Raw genomic sequence first — 17,315 nt, forward strand, 5'->3', positions numbered from 1 at the left:
ATCAATTCTGATGAGTTAGTAATCATTATGTATGTACAAATGCATACCACGACAGGAGAGCCATCTGGTTCACCACCGACCTCCAGGCATCCAAGCAGACTTGCCGAAGACTCGAGAAGAAGTGGCGCCACGAACAAACACCGGACAACCACGCAGCCCTCAAGAACACCAGCCGCAAGCACCACCAACTCATCCCAACCGCCAAAAGGACCTCCTTCAAGGAACGCATCAACAACGACGCACACAACCGCAAAGAACTCTTCAACATCGTGAAAAAACAAGCCAACCTGAGCTCCAGCTCCATCGACATCCAGCCGTCGCAAGACCTCTGCGAATCCCTAGCCACCTTCTTCCACCACAAGATCACAGACATGCACGACAGCTTCAACACCCAGACCCCCCCGACAGACGCCGACACCTCGGACTCACTGCCCCCAAAGCACACCTGCAACCTGCTCTCCTGGTATCACGTCGATGACAAAAACATCATTAAAATCATGAACACCATCCACTCCGGCTCACCATCTGGCCCCTGCCCCCACCACACCTTCAACAAAGCGAGCTCCATCATTGCACCCCAACTCCAGAAGATCATCAACAGCTTCTTCCTGGAGAGCTGGAAACACGCCGAGATCAACGCCCTACTCAAGAAACCCAAGGCGGACCCAAAGGACCTCAAGAACTTCTACCACATCTCCCTGCTCCCGTTCCCAGTGAAAGTCAACAAGAAGATTGCCAACAGACAAGTGACCCACTTCCTAGAGAAGAACAACATCCTGGAATCGTCCCAATCCGGTTTACGCAGCAACCACAGCACCGAACCCACCCTCATCGCCGCCACTGACGACATAAGGGCCTTACAGGACATCAGCGAAACCGCGGCCCTCATCCTCCTGGACCTCTCGGCCACCTTCGACACCGTCTGCCATCACATGCTATGCACACGCCTCCACGATGCAGGGATCTGCGACAAAGCCCTGGACTGGATCACCTCCTTCCTCACAGGCAGAACCCAGAGAGTCCGCCTCCCCTCATTCCGATCCAAAGCCACCAAGATCACCTGCGGCGTACCCCAGGGATCATCCCTCAGCCCGACCCTTTTTAACGTTTACATGGCACCGCTCACCAACATCGTCTGATCGCACGACCTCAACATCATCTCATACACCAACGACACCTAGCTGATCCTCTCCCTCACCAAAGACCTGGCCACCGCCAAAACCAACCTCAATGAAGGAATGAAGGCCGTCGCAGAATGGATGAAGACCAGTCACCTGAAGCTGAACTCTGACAAGACGGAGGTCCTCATCCTCGGCCTCAACCCCTCTGCCTGGGATGACTTCTGGTGGCTGGCCTCGCTGGGAGATGCACCGACACCCACCAACCACGCACGTACCTGGGGTTCATCCTGGACTCAACACTATCTATGACCCAGCAAGTCAACGCTGTCTCCTGCTCCTGTTTCTACACCCTCGGCATGCTTCGCAAGATCTACAGATAGGTCCCCCCTGGAACCAGAAACATGGTCACCCAAGCCCTCGTCAGCAGCAGACTTGACTACGGCAACACCCTCTACGCGGGAACCACTGCCAAACACCAGAAAATACTTCAACGCATACAGAAAGCCTCCGCACGCATCATCCCCGACATCCCCCACCACAGCCACATCACCGCCCACCTGAGAGACCTGCACTGGCTCCCTGTCAACAAGAGGATCACCTTCAAGCTCCTCACCCACGCTCACAAAGTACTCCACAATGCCGGACCAGCATACCTCAACAAACAACTCACCTTCTACACCCCAAACCGCCAGCTTCGCTCCACTGACAAAGCCCTCGCCACCGTTACCCGCATTCACCGAACGACCACCGATGGCAGATTATTCTCCTACCTTGCCAACAAGACATGGAACACCCTCCCCACCCACCTGCGACAGAAGCAGACCTGCTGGCCTTCAGAAGACTTCTCAAGACCTGGTTAATCGATCAGTAGCAACACTCCCCCAACGTTTTTTAAGCACCTTGAGACCCTCACAGGTGCGCTCTTTAAATGTTTTGATTGATTGATTGAATGTGTTACCTAAAGCTCATTGGGTGAATGTGTTGTGAAAAAAAATAGACTGTTATTATATGTTCTCTTTAGTTCTTCATAAAAGGTTCCCTGCCAATACAATCCCAAAACAAGAACATATCTGTAAACCTTACAAATCATTCACCCACCAAAAAATCTGAAGAACTGTAGTAATGAATACTAATAATAATAAAAACAATAACATGAACAAGGAAAATATAGAAAAGGGTATGAATGGAAGAAAAAGGATTGAAAGAAACATGGAAAGGTTGAGAAAGTGACTGTAGTTCTGAGTGAGTTGGGAAGATGAAGGGCACTTTGATGCTGAGCTGATATAAAAGGTAAGTTTAGTGTATGCAGGAGGCAGACCGCTCATTTACTGCGCTTACAACATACCCACATCAACTGAGTCAATCCTTCAAAAAAGAACCGATATTCCAAGAGACAGACAGCAAGGACAATTGAAACTTTTTTGTGCGAAAAGTCAACAAACCTAAGACACAACATTATGTTCCTTTGTTTTTTACTATCAACATTAAACAAACCCACCGTTCTAGTTAAGAGCAAGATAACAAACAACAGCATACCAAAATAGAAAAAAAAAATAATAAGAAACACTGTACAAACTCCATCTCATTTACTCATGGAAATAGGTAAAGAAGAAACAAGTGTGCAAAGAAAAAATCAGTGCCTAAACTCTATCTCACTTTTCATGCAAATCTTTTTTCACAAGCATGTTTGCATAAATTGGTTTGAGTGGGCCTGATATTTCTTTTTGCTTCAAGCTCATTATCAACTTCACAGTCAGGTGTTTTGACCACCCTCTCTATGGTCCACCAATGATGCCCCGGTACTCAGGTAGCCTTACTACAATTTGTTATCTGTAATGACAGGATCTCCATAATAGGCATCTCCCTTTTTAACATGACCTTGTTGGCAGATCTATACTACATCTCCGTCAGAATGAGGGGCCAGTTTGGTCTTCGTCCTCTTGTCAACATCATCTTTCTGTATAACCTGAGATAAACAAACTCTTTTTCTCTTCCTCTAATTTATCCAACCTTAAGGGCTGTATCTGCTGCAATTTGTACCTAGGACCAAGAAGCAGCCTCCAAGAAAGAAAGCTCACTTTACTTTAGGGCCCAGCGGACCAAGACTTACTGGACTCTGATGGTGGCTTCTACTAGAGTGAGTCACAACGCCTAAGTATGTCACTTAGGTCCTGGTCCCTTAGAAAAATGTCAGAAAGTACTCCTCCTAGCCAAAATACAAAAGCTGGGATTTAGAAACTTTTTTCCCACTTTTTCTCTGAAGAACTGTTGGGAGATTCAGATCACCATGAAGCAGAAGCGTTAAATTGGCAGTCAGGCTCAACTTGCTGGTATGCTCTGCTAAAGGAGATTTGAATTCCAGAAATGTTTCTAACTCCGAACATAGACGGCGTCACTGAGAGCAACACTAAGTCAAAGCAGATTGACATAAAGATGCTGTCACTCACTCAGAGATGTCCCAATATTTTTGTCGACCACACCAGAACTTTGCTTCTCGAACACCGACTCTGATCAAGTTTGCCCCACCAACAACTTGACAATGACCACCTTTTCTTCAGAAAATATCTAAGTCCAATGATAACTATTGGAAGGTGGTCTATTAGTAGGTGTAGGTAGGTATCTAACACTGGTAATAAGGCCACATCCACAATATAAGGTCTAGTCAAGATCTCAATAAATGATTCCCTTTCTCAAACACTTGGTAGCTGACTGCAAGCAGGCACACTAAACTTAGTTGACAGGTGTGTAAAGCATTTAAAAACACATTTACATCAAATAAGTAAGACACAACACAAAACAAAATTACAATTTCAAAAATAGGAAATATTTTTATTATTAAAATGACACCAAAATAAAAAAAATCCAATGTAGGGAACCAGAGATATAAACTTCGAAAGATTAAATGTTTTCTAGTGCCCAAAAATGAAAAGCGCCAACTTGAAACGTCTGGTCAAGCTTGAACAGGACAAAGTTTGAGGCCGACCGTAATGGAACATGGGTCGAATACACTGAGCGGTAGGGCCCAGTCAAGTTTTTACCTATGAGCGAGGCCCCTCGTTAGGCCAGGTTTCAAGATGACGACGGCAGCTTGAATCAGCGCGAGGCCTCGGTGAAGTCCTGAAAGTCTCTATGACAACAGGAGCTCCGGAGCTTTCAGCTGGACGAACCTGAAATCCAGGCTGCGTCGCTGTTCGACATCAGTGACTTGAAGCTGCAGAGTCACCACCATCTTGCCTTTTGCTCTGCAGCTGCAGATCTCCTCCCACAAAATACCCTTTTCCTCTATGCAGACCTCTTCAAACTTCATCATAGCTGTTTGGCTCAGCCAGCCAAAGGCTAGCCAATCAGGAGAGACTGCTGGATTTTGGCACATGAGAAAAGCAAGTTCTATTACTCATTTTCCATAACAGTTACAATAAATCTAACATTGGCAAGTTGTTGGATTTATCATAACTATTAAGTCTTTAAAATAATATATTAGCTCACTACTGTCAATAGTTATACTTGATTAAAGTATTCCCATGTTAGCCTATGGAGCTAATACACTACTATGGGGAAAAACGAAATTGGCTGTTTGTCCCTCACTAGGGCTTATAAAACATCTTTAATAATGTCCAGGTTTATAGTTACAAGGCACCCTACTCCTGGGGCATCTAGGGGAGTCCTTAAGGGTGACTTAGATTTAATAATAAGGTATGTTAAGACTTTGGAATTACCTTTAATTCCAAAGTCAAACTTGCATATAATTGTAATTTAGGAGGAGCCTGCACAACAGGGCTGCCTTTAAAATGACCGCAAGAAACCCATAGGCACGCTTAAGTGCATTAAATCTACTGGGCCTCTAAACCTACATGCTAAGGACTTACAGGTAGGTTGCCAGTACCTAGTCTAATTACACCTAATTACCAAGTATTTTTAATCAGAGCAATGGCCCTGTATCTGGTTAGCAGAGCCCAGGGCATATTCAGAATCAGAAAACCAATCACAGTGGTGGCAAAAATTGCAGAGACACAGCAAAAAGCCCTGGTTTCTGACAATAACCCTCTGACCGGCACCTACTTGGGCATTGTATTTGACACGTGCTCCATCGATATCGCCCTTAACGTTTTACTATGCCCCCGTCTAGCGCGACCAGTTGATTGTGGTTGGCGTTTTGTGCTTTTGGCTCTAAAATTTACTTCAATGTTCAGAAATTCATATCTCCTGTTCCACGTATTAGATCTGTGAAGTTTTTGTTCATTAAAATATTCTCTATTTTTATAAATTTGAGTGGGATTTTTATTGTGTTTTGTTTTTGACTTTTTAACTGTTTTGGTACTTCTACATGCCTTACACATTTACTTGTTTTTCTGCTCTTTTCTGGTGGTTGAGCTCATGTTTAAATTATTGAAACCTTACTGGACCTAACTTGAAAACTGCCATTATTACTTGTGCTTGGTACCAGCCACCTCAACTAATAATCCACTTTCTCACATAGTTGATATAGATTTACCAAACATCTGACTTTGTTCATTTGCAACGTCGCAAATGTATTTTGAAGCATTACAAATACTATTACACGTATGTCCATTTTGTCACACATGCTCTCTCTCTCACAAGCACACACAACAATAAAAGAAACATGTTTTCACATGTGGTTTGCTTGCTTTGCTGCTTCATGCCTAAATGCTAAAGGACCTCCTCTCCTTCATGATAGGGGGAAACACTAGAATCTGATATACCAAGAGTCCCAGGCTGCAGCTTACAAATGCAAAGCCTGATTGAGCAGCAGGAAGAGGATGCAAGCACCGTCCAGTCATCTGTCAGCCCTATCAAAAGCCAGGACTGGACTTCGGATTCCATCCCTGCTGCTCACTGTGGCTTCCAATTGGAGAGAGGGATGCACTGATGAGCACCCTGACAGCCCCATTTCAGCACATATGCTGTGTTTACTGAGACCTGGCACTGCAGACAATGTGGGATGTGCCTGTGTAAGGAGATGTAGTTATGGTACGATGCTCACATATGCATACTCCGACACCTGTCTCCAGGATTCCATGCACTTACGGGCACATCTGGAGAAGGTTCAGGCCTCTCTTCCCACAACCTGTTCCTGCATCTGCCAGAAAGATCAGTGCAGAAACAACATAACACACAAACATATTTACACGATTGTGTTTGTATTTACTCTGCTAGTTGTGAACCCTGTGACAATGCCTGTTCGGGCCTTCTATTTTTCCAATGTGCCTGTGTGCGGATTTGATTCTCTCTTTTTGTTAGAACGTGTGACATTTTCACACCTGTAGAACTGTTAGTATGATGTCTGCCTCCTACCTTGGCTGAGATGATTTTGCTGTTTTTGATCTGTGCTCTGCCATATTATCATGGACACTACCAGTAGATGCTGGTGTGTGTTTATTGTTTTAGTTAGAGTATATTACCTTTATGTAAATCAAGATGAAGCATTGATCGCCATGTTTGGTTGGTCTTGCTAGTGCTTCAATGTCTGTAAGCACTGTTTTCTTTTATAATCATAAGATAACATGGGTGATCATATGTTATGAAAAAAACACCTATCTGATCATTGATTAGAGGAGCTTTGCGACAGATCTATCACGCCAGAGGTCTCGACGTTTTGCAGTGGCAGCTAGCCTCAGTCTGGGCTGCTCTGGGAGCCGCGCTAAGAAGCCGCGCCAGCCGCGCACTGCGTATCATTCCCAGGCAAAAGCTGCGACAGAGAATAGCTAACCAGCTGTTTTCACTGGGAGAGGGCCTGCTGTGCAATCCACCCTAAGAATCTCCAATCATAGGCTTGCTATTTTCTGTTTCTGCTCAAATGTAGCAGCATAGCGCTTAGAGCTACTGATAGGATGTTCGGCTGCAGTGAACTTGCTAACCATGTCAGGAATGTTCATATTGTTTTTGCTGGCCAGGTCGTACGCTGCAGCATGTTGTTTTCATTCTGTGTGGTTACCATTCATATTTCTTATTGCTATATATAGTTGTTATCCCCTGTTTCTTAGTGCTATTATAAGTCTGTTTATTTACTAAAGAGCGTTTGGAGTTCCACTGTGTTCCTGAACTCATCTAGTGTGACTGATCGTAGCCAGAAAACCCCACCCACACAGCGCAGTGTGTTGATACGAATCGCAATTGGACTGGATTTCTTGCACCAGGGGGTTTAGACATCTGATTCCCGGGTCTATGGGGCAGGGGGACAGATCGCGACAGCCTACCTTTTGCTGCAAGCAGGGGTACTACGGTAGGGCACAGCCCAAACGCCCCTGTGGATGAACTGCCACCTTCTGTGAAAGAGAATTATTTGAAGTTCTTATAACAGTTTATAAAAAAGTGTTCCTTGAAATGTTCTTTTGTCAAACAATTAATAGAAGGAGAGTTGATCTTTTTTATATAATTTGTGTTTCATTTCTATTTCTTTGTAATGCATTCATGAAATAGGCACTAGGATGCTAATGCATCATACGCTATTGAATAATTACCATTGTCACCTGTCATTGCGATATGTTCCTAAAGAAGCATGTCACTTTAGCATCACAGATAGGGTTGATGAGTGCAAATGGAAGCAATTCACAAATGTTTGCTAATAAGTTTTCATTTTGTACTTTTCAGGATTTTGGCCGTGTTTAAGATTTTGCACATGTTGCAAAAGAGGTAAGAAATTGGCTTAATGAATTTTCATAATGATTTCTTCTGGCTTCCTATACGATGGGGCATTTTTTGCAAACATATACACACTACTTTTAGACAGCAGCATTTTTACTTTTTGATTCGTTTCAAACATGTAATGCCTATTGAATAGAGTTACAAAAAAATAGATATGAGAAGAAATCACAGGCTTGCCAAGGCAAACCTAGTAGTTTTCCCATTGCTTATTTTTTGATTTACTTCAATTCCATAAATAATAACTTAGCACATTATACATCTACCATGTGGGGTATACATTGCTGGATTCGTTGCTTATGAGGCACAGTTAACTGAGCACCCTCAAAAGCATAACGACAAGTATAGGTATGTAAAGATCAAGATGTTAGTTATGAGCCCACTGTTGTGTCCAGTACAGCATAGAGTGGGCAGCTGAGTTTATGTCCCCTAGGAAGCAACATACAGTTACAACCGGTGGTTATGCTAGAGCTGGACATAGAAGCACGCACATTTTGTAATTGGAAGTCTATTTAACTGATCCCACCGTGCCTACTAATATAGCATGTATACTTTGTTGAGGCTGGACACTTCTTCAACCATGTGTCTCCTTGTCATGTCACCTGTATCTCAGGGTAATGCACCCAGCTGAAACCCATCCAACAACACCGGGGTCTTGGGTTTGTGTTGTGCCCAGGAGACATCCATGTGTATTATGTGCCCCTAACACTGCTTTTCTACAAATCGGTGGACTGATGCAGTAGGTAGTGTGTTCGCGTACCCCAAATATCTTTGGGTTGGGAGGAGGGGTAATGTTTCTGAACACATCACCAACTGTTTGCTGCAAAATATAAGATCCTTTATCCATTTCTCTCGAACAGGCATCGGCCAGTCCCCAGCACATTGCAGTTCTCCGCTTAGCCAGCAGTGGGGCCAGTACGATGAATTGTTGACCTCTGACAGGGACTACTTTGACTAGACCCAACAGACATATTGTGAGATCCAATGGAATCCTGGAACCTATAATTTCTTTAACTGTACTGATAAGTGATTGATAATTGATAGCCAGTATTTCCTAGCCAGAGGTACTCCCATGCAAGATGTGAGAAGTCAGTGTTCTCTATATCTTGTGCATACTGAGTCCTTCCTAAGAGCCTGTTTCATCAAAGTGAGCGGGGGTGATATATTCTATTTAAAATGTATCTCAGTTTGGAGGGAGGTTGCTACTCTAGCACCAACAATACGTCAAGTCCACGCCATATAACGGCTGTCTTATTCAAGCTTCCACTTATCTCTGGAAGTTGGACTGTGTTTTAAAGTAGTGTTATGAGACATTTAGGCTAGTTACTTTGAGTAGGAGAGATAAATCCTAGAAGTGAGGTAAAGTGGAAACAATGGTCCTGCAAGCTGTGTGCAAATGGAATGAAGAATATTACAGATGGTGTGAGCCTTGTGGTGTCATCTAGGTTCTGAAATTGAAAAAATGACCCTCCGGAAAGAGATCTTCAAACTTAGTTATAATGAGTTTTGTAATATTATCGATGAGTGTTCTTCACGGGTTGGGGATAGCCATGGATGATGATTGAATTCCCATTCAGTATTATTACAACAAGGTTAGCCTATTCTTTTTCCCATGCTAGCTTCATGCAAGCTAAGGCATGAATCTCTCATTTGCCAACTTTGTAGACAACATATCTCTTTTAGTGGGACTGAAGCTGCTCTTTCTCTAGCTTAAAGGGCTCAGAAGGTACCAACAGTGAGCGAATTCTGCTTGAGCACAAAGATAGCAGAGTTCCAGGGAAGGGGCTGCAAAGCCACCCTGATCATTTGGGTAAATACCTCCCATTTGAGCATGGTTGCTTACCAGCCCAGGTAATCAGCTGTGATCTATTAGTATTATGCAAATGTTTGGATACTGGTATTGGTATATTTTGGAAGAGGTATATATATTTCAGAAGAACAACCATCTTCATCAGCACTATTCTGCCCGTTAGGAACATGGGGAGAGCTAATAAGCAGCACCCTGTATGTCAGAGCAATGTTTTCATTTCCTTCCCTACACTCATATGTGCATGCACAGAAACAGATGAAAACTTCACTTTTTGCAAGCTGTTTCCCCACTCGAGCATGCAGAAAGTAGAGTAATGTTTGATTTTACTTGGTAAAAGCAAACAGCTACCTCCTGATGGTGGGCTCCTCGGGAGGTAGCAGGAGCCAGCCCTAGGGGGTAGGGGTCCCCGGAACCATTCATTGTTCCATGAGGGAAGCCATGTGGCCCCCTCCATCATAAAATGTTAGCCCCAGGGAGGTGGGGTCCCGGGGCTGGGGTACACAACAGACCCCCTACATTTATGTAATTCATCCTGGGGAGGTGGCGATCCTCAGGACTGCAGGAGGGCCGCATGGCCCCCTTTATTTTAGATAAATTGCACCAGGGAGGTGGCAGTCCCCAGGGCTGTGGGGGTGCATGGGCCTCCTGCATTCATTTTATAATTAGCCCCAAGGAGGTGGCGGTCCACAGAGCTGTGGGGGAGGCCTTATGGCTCCCCCCCATTAATTTCATCTCTAGCCCCAGTGGAACCTGTATATCCCCCTGCATTCATTTTAAGGTTAGCCCACGGAAAGTGGCAGTCCCCTACGTTGCAGAGGAGCCGCATGGGCTTTCATAAGTCCTAGGATGGGAGCTCCTCCCTGTGACCCCTCCTATTTAATGATTGAATGGGCATGCCCCTGGGACCTGGCCCATTAATTAAAAACAAACGCAGGAGCCTGTGCTTGTTTTTTTTCCCCCTAGGAATTCGCGAATAATGAGTATTTGCGGCAAATTTGTCTTAAAAAAATAGACCAACTTTAAGGGGGTCAGGGTATTCGTATCCTGCCACCTTTTCATTTTTTTAACATTTGACATTTAATATTGTTGTTGAAGTGTTTGCAGCCAATCAGAGCTCTGCATTTCCCTGCACAAGCTTGTCTTTTTTTCAGGAAGTATTCATGGCCACAGATATCACTAGCTTTTTTTTTTAACTCCACAACTACTGACTGGAATTACACCAAATAACTGAAAGTGTGATCTTTGTAACCAAATCTACCTTTCTGGCAAATATGGTGTAATTCCATCCAGTTCTTCGGAATGCAGCTTCCACCGGGGCACTATTTATGGAAACGTTTGTGAAGATTCGTCAAACAGTACCAAAGATATAGGCAGGTCAAAAAACACTTTCCCTATGAAAACATGTTCCTAACTATAAATACCTTCTTGTGATATAATATATATATAACCTATTGGCAGTCACCAGTATGGGTAGTTATAGTTGGATACACAGGAAAAGATTTTTTTGTTTTGCCAATAACTTTGGTGCCGCTCGACTTATCTTCTTGGATATACATAAACATAAATATATATATACATAAACAAATATATAAACATATATATATATAATACCTACTGGCGGTCGCCGGTAGGTAGTTATAGTTAGAACCTAGTTTCCATAGGAAAAGCATTTTTGATTTGCTAATAACTTTGGCATCATTTGACGAAGCTTCGTAAAATTCTCCCCAAAAAAGTCTATTCAGGTCAGCTCGTATCCTGAAAGTTTGGGGGTGATTCCTCAAGCGGGGCCTGCGAAGAAAGGGGGTCCCAAAATGCGTTTTCTCCATGCTAATATCCATAGGAAATTTTGAGATGGGCTACAGCCCGAACTGCTAAACGGATTGACCCCAATTTTGTCAAAAAGGTAGAGCTTGGTTCAGAAAGCAACCTTTGATCTAAATGGGGAAATCCATTCAGTAGGTTTTGAGAAATTCAAAAAATAAGAGTCAAAAAATACATTTCCCATAGGAAACTTTGGGCAAGGCTATAGCCGAAACTGCTGAATGGAATTACCCCAAATTTGGCAAAAAGGTAGTGCTTGTGTTTTTTTAAATGGTGTAAATCCGTTCAGTAGTTGCTGAGAAATAAAACAAATAAAAATTTTGATATCTAGGGCAGCGGTGGAGTTGCGAACCCTCCTGTCCACGAGCTTCATTCTAATTGGCTGCCATGACCACGAGCTTCATTCTAATTGGCTGTAGTGTCAACACTCCAAACCAGGAAGTGTTAGCAGCCATCTTGTGACTCAGTAGAAGCGAGTCACCAGAAAACAGAGAAACAAAGATATAAAACAAGAGAAGGGGGCAGGGTAGAACCCCCTGACCCCTAGGCCTTCTCAGGGGGTCCCAGAAGGACCATCAGGGCCCAAAAAAGCATTTGTATAAAAAAACAAATTACCGCACAATTCGTGCTGGAGTCGCGAATTCTGCCAAAATTGTTAAAAAACAATGAAGCGTTAGTTCCCGCGTTTTATTTTAATGAGGCCCCTGGGTGGGCTAGGGCCCGGTGGCAGTTCTTAAAAAATAACAGCAGAAGCCTGCGGGGGCCCCTGCAGCCCTGGGGACCACCACATCTGCGGGGTTTTACTCATGTTGGGGGAGGCACGCGGCCCTCCTCCTGGAGCCCGTGATGGCCCTGGGGACCGCCACCCACCAGGGGCGGCTCCTGCAGTGTCCCGGGGTGCCCACCCACGTGACAGTGCTGTTTGCTATGACAGGGCGGGAGCCGCAAGGCTTCCGCCCTGTCATTCCAATCTTGCTTTGGATTTTGGAAGCGAGCGCTGGGGAGCCTGCTCTCGCTTCCGCTTTGCCACACGGGGAGGTGTATATCATCAGCTCCCCGTGTGCAAAGCAATGCCGGCTCCCGCAGGATGCGGGGAGCTGGCGGGACAGTGGGGGCATTGGGGCGGCCCCCATGGTCCCCAACGGTGAGGCCAGACCCCGGGAGACGGGGTCCTAGCGGCGGGATATGGCCACGGGAAGGGGGCCGACACGGTCCTCTTCTTGTTTTATTTTTTTACATTTTGAACATGTCAACATGCTTCAGGGGATGGGGTTCCCGAGGCAAATGTAAATTAGTGAAAGTGGAATTCTTTTTTTTGTCGCGACCCCCCCGTGTGAAAGCGATGGGTGGGCGGCTCTCAGCACTGCACTCGAGTACTTCCTAAGTCTTTCAAACACCAACGGGTATATTCTCAAGGACACATCGCCGAGTTAACGGTACTTTTTCGCAACCAAAATGTAACGCACCATTCACAAGCTGGAGCAAACAGCCATATCAGCAGTTTACCAGCGATAGCAGCCTCAAAAAGCATTGTCACGTATAACCCCGGCAAATATTGCTAATGAGATGGAGAGTAGGCGTTCCCGTGCAAAGAGCAGGAAGCACATCACTTCACAAGTTTCTCAACCACCAGCAAGATCCTCGAAGAGAGTACAAAACAGGTGATATGGTGCGTTAGTAGCAGGAAGTTTACATCTGCTCTAAGCTGGTTTAAAGTCGGACTACAACCTAAAAGATGAAATGGAGCCCAGCCCAGAGCCACACCTGAACGATAACACATGCAATAGAGCCAATGATCATGCAGCTCGAACACCGAACACTGCTCCAACACCCCCTGCCACCAGCCCCTTGTCCGCCATCACCCCTCACCCCACCCTGTCTGGAACGCAACAAATTGGCTCATGTCGCACAATTATAAATTAAGAAGTTGCATGTGAGGTTGGACAAATAAGAATCACAGTCATGTATGGATTTACATATAAAACATTTTATTTAAAGAAAACAACAACAAATAAAACGAGGTACAGCCATGGCGTGTCATCCCAGGACCATTTGTGAATCACAGCCTGAAAGACAAAAAGCAAAATAAGATTGTGCATCATGTGTCCATCAAAGGAGAGAGAGGAGAGAGAGAGAAAGAGAGGAAGAGTGAGAGAGAGGAAAAGAGAGATAAAGAAAGAAAGAGTGAGAGAGGAAGACAGAGAGAGAGTGAGAGAGAGGAAGAGAGAGAGAAAGTGAGAGAGTTACAAGGAAGACAGAGAGAAATAGAGAAACAGTGTGGGAGAGAGGAAGAGAGAAAGAATGAGACAGAGAGGAAGAACGAGAGAGAAAGAGAGCGATACAAGGAAGAGAGAGAGAAAGAGAGCAACAGTGTGAGAGAGAGGAAGTGAGAGAGAAAGAGAAAGAATGAGAGAGAGAGGAAGAGACAGAGAAACAGAGAATGAGAAAGAGAGAGAAAAAGGAAGAGATAGAGAGTGAGAGAGAGAGAAAGAGTGTGAGTGACAGAAAGGAAGAGATGGAGAGGGAGGGAGAGTGTTGACACTGTGGAGAAAATTCTCACAGCTCACCTTTCTGCCACCGGTGTGTCTCCAACCATGTGCCGGAACATAGTACAGCCGTCAAGTTTAGTCATCTGAAACATAGTATAGAATCAGTAATGGCAGAGCACATACAACTGCACACGGCTAATTCTCTGTTTTGCCCGTGTGCATCCAGGCTGCTGCACCCCATCGAGTCCCTCCACCCAGAGATGTCTCCCACCTCTGCGCACCCAGGCTGCTGTACCCCATTCACTCCCACTGCCAGAAGGTGTCTGCCTGCTGCTGTGCACCCAGGCTGCTGCACCCCATCCACTCTCCCTGCCCGGAGGGGACTGCCCATTCCTGAGCACCCAGAGTGCTGCACCCCATCCACTCCCACTGCCTAGAGGTGTCTGCCCCCTCCTGTGTACCCAGGCTGAGAGGAAGAGATAGAGAAAGAAAGAATGAGAGAGAGAGGAAGACAGAGAAAGAGTGAAAGAGTGAGAGAGAGGAAGAAAGAGAGAGAAAGAGAGAGATACAAGGAAGAGAGAGAGAAAGAGAGAAACAGTGTGTGAGAGAGGTAGAGAGAGAAAGAGAAAGAATGAGAGAGAGAGGAAGAGACAGAGAAAGAGAGAAGGGTTGGAGAGAGAAAAAGAGATAGAGAATGAGAGAGAAAGAGTGTGAGTGACAGAAAGTAAGAGAGGGAGAGTGAGTGTTGACACTGTGGAGAAAATCCTCACAGCTCACCTTTCTGCCACCAGTGTGTCTCCAACCACGTACCGGGATATAGTGCAGCCCTCACGCTTAGTGATCTGAAACATAGTATGGAATCAGTAATGGCAGAGTACATACAACTGCGCACGTCTAAATCGCTGTCCCGCCTTTGTGTATCCAGGCTACTGTACCCCATCCACTTCCACTGCCCGGAGGTGTCTGCCCGCTGCTGTGCACCCAGGCTGCTGCACCCCATCCACTCCCATTGCCCATAGGTGTCTGCCCGACACTGCACACCCAGGCTGCTGCACCCCATCCACTCCCACTGCCCGGAGGTGACTGCCCACCACTGCTCACCCAGGCTGCTGCACCCCATCCACTCCCACTGCCCGGAGGTGACTATCTGCCGCTGCACAAACAAGCCTCTCTGCTCACCTTCCGCCATTGGCGTATGTCGGAGAGGGTCCACCACGTGCCGAAGCAACCTCTTCACTCATTGTGTACACGCTGTGAAGCAGAGCTTGCAATTCTAAATAGATGTTGATTGCTAGGATGCCCATGCATCATCGCAGGCTGCACACGTGCTTAGCTCTGGTGGCAATAACTCAGTAGAACTGAAGTCATCGCCTCGTGGTGGGAGGTCCGTGTCGGGGGGCATCAATCTGTGAATCACAGCCTGCTAGACAAAAAGCAAGATAAGATTGTGCGTCATGCGTCCATCAAAGGAGAGAGAGAAAGAAAGAAAGAAGGAGTGAGTGGAAGACAGAGAAAGAGGGCAAGAGAGAGAGAGAGGAAGTGAGACAAACAGTGAGAGAGGAAGAGAGAGAAAGATAAACAGTGTGAGAAAGAGGAACAGAGAAACAGAGGAAGAGTGAGAGAGAAAGAGAGTGAGAGGAAGAGAGAGAGAAAGAGAAACAGTGTGAGAGAGAGGAAGAGATAGAGTGAGAGAGAGAGGAGAAAGAGAGAGAGAGAAAGAGTGCGAGGGAGAGAAAGGAAGAGATATAGAGGGACAGTGGTGCCCACACTGTGGACAAAACCCTCACAGCTCACCTTTCCACCACTGGTCTGTCTCCAACCACGTGCCGGGACATAGTGGAGCCCTCAAGCTTACTCATCTGAAACGTAGTATGGAATCAGTAATGGCAGAGTACATACTACTGCGCACGCCTAAATCGCTGTCCTGCCGCTGCGGACCCAGGCTGCTGCACCCCATCCGCTTCCACTACCCAGAGGTGTCTGACCACTGCTGCGCACCCAGGCTGCTGCACCCCATCCACTCCCACTGCCCGGAGGTGACTGCCCACCACTGCGCACCCAGGCTGCTGCACCCCATGCACTACCACTGCCTGGAGGTGAATGCCCGCGGCTGCGAAAAACAAGCCTCTCTGCTCACCTTTCACACCCTGGTGTAGAAAAGAGGGCCTACCACATGCCGCTGCTAGCCCCAAGCCCGGGGCCCACGGACAGGGCACTCTCTATATTATGAAGCCCCGTTCCGCAGGTCACCATGTCTCACATTTGGTGCTGAGTCTTGATTTCGCCATGGCAGAGGACATACCAGTGAACTCGATTTTTCATTGCAGGTTGCACACCTGCTCAGCCCTTGTGGTGCTACTAACTTAGTGATCAGCAAGACGATGCCACGTGGCGTTAGGTCTGCACTGTCTGAAGGCTCAGGCCTACACTGCGGTCCAGCAGGGCACACAAAACCTGAGCTGTCCACACCGCTGGCACGGGCCACCACCTTAGGCTGCACACCCGCTCAGCAGTTACGATACCCGTACCTCATTGGACCGAAAGTCACCGTCCTGTGCCGGTGTGCCTGTGCCGGCCGCAGTGCATCCTGTGCGAGCAATTCTAAAATGGCGTAGAGCACATGCGCCCGTTTTTTTTTATTGGCAGGGTCACGTGTTCTGTGACATCTGTGCTGGATGGGTGTAGTGTGGGTGTATACCAGCCGTGAGGGAGTGGCTGTGGTGTACTGACAACTAGGCCTGTGACCAGAAGATCACTTTAATGAAAACCTGGGCCATGTAGTGTTGTTGTCCTTCCCTGTAAGTGTAAGCGGAGTGGGTTGGCCTGGCGTATGCCAGTCCTGCATGAGGCTGTGAAGAATGACTCCGGAGCTATGGTCGTGGCTCCGTCGTGAGCTGTATGAGGAATCAACTGATGCGGGTGTCCGTGTTGTAGTGCTGCCATCACCCAGGTCGCAAGCACCAATGCGTCACTCTGTGAGCCAAGTCCCAGAACATGGCCAAAATGGAAGGTACGGGGAAACACTGACCCTACATTCATCCATAGTTCCACACATGAAAGATCTGTGTGGATATGACTGTTTATTGCACATTCAGTGGAGTGTTGCGGCTGTAGCAATGCAGGGTCATGGAAAGTTCAAGTTTCAGTTTTTGGCACATGGAGGGCAGCCAATTAGAGCCAATTAGAGCAGCGTCAACATATGTAGTTATACAATCACTCCGCCAATCCCCAAGCACTTATAAATTCACTATACACTCTCCTTGCAGTACTCTAATGATCCAGTCTCTACGTACATACTTGTACAATGACCGAGACAAAGTTACATAACCGAAGTTTTCCCCCACTGACAGAGGTAACATGGTTGCATACGCTGTCCACAGCACAATGTAATTTTTTAGGGCCCAGGGGCAGCAT

At 46.2% G+C, this 17,315-nt stretch overlaps 1 protein-coding gene across 2 annotated transcripts in view; it reads left to right on the plus strand.

The window, feature by feature from the left end:
* The window catches only part of LOC146839641 (uncharacterized), a 712,826-nt gene that overhangs the window by 608,171 nt on the left and 87,340 nt on the right, over positions 1–17,315 (plus strand). For both annotated transcript variants that reach the window (XM_085650377.1, XM_085650376.1), the window contains one exon: positions 7,731–7,772. In XM_085650377.1, coding sequence (XP_085506503.1) covers positions 7,731–7,772 — 42 coding nt within the window. The remainder of the gene's footprint in view (positions 1–7,730; positions 7,773–17,315) is intronic.

The sequence above is a fragment of the Triturus cristatus genome, chromosome 4_1 (genome assembly GCF_964204655.1).
Source record: "Triturus cristatus chromosome 4_1, aTriCri1.1, whole genome shotgun sequence".
NCBI lineage: Eukaryota > Metazoa > Chordata > Amphibia > Caudata > Salamandridae > Triturus > Triturus cristatus.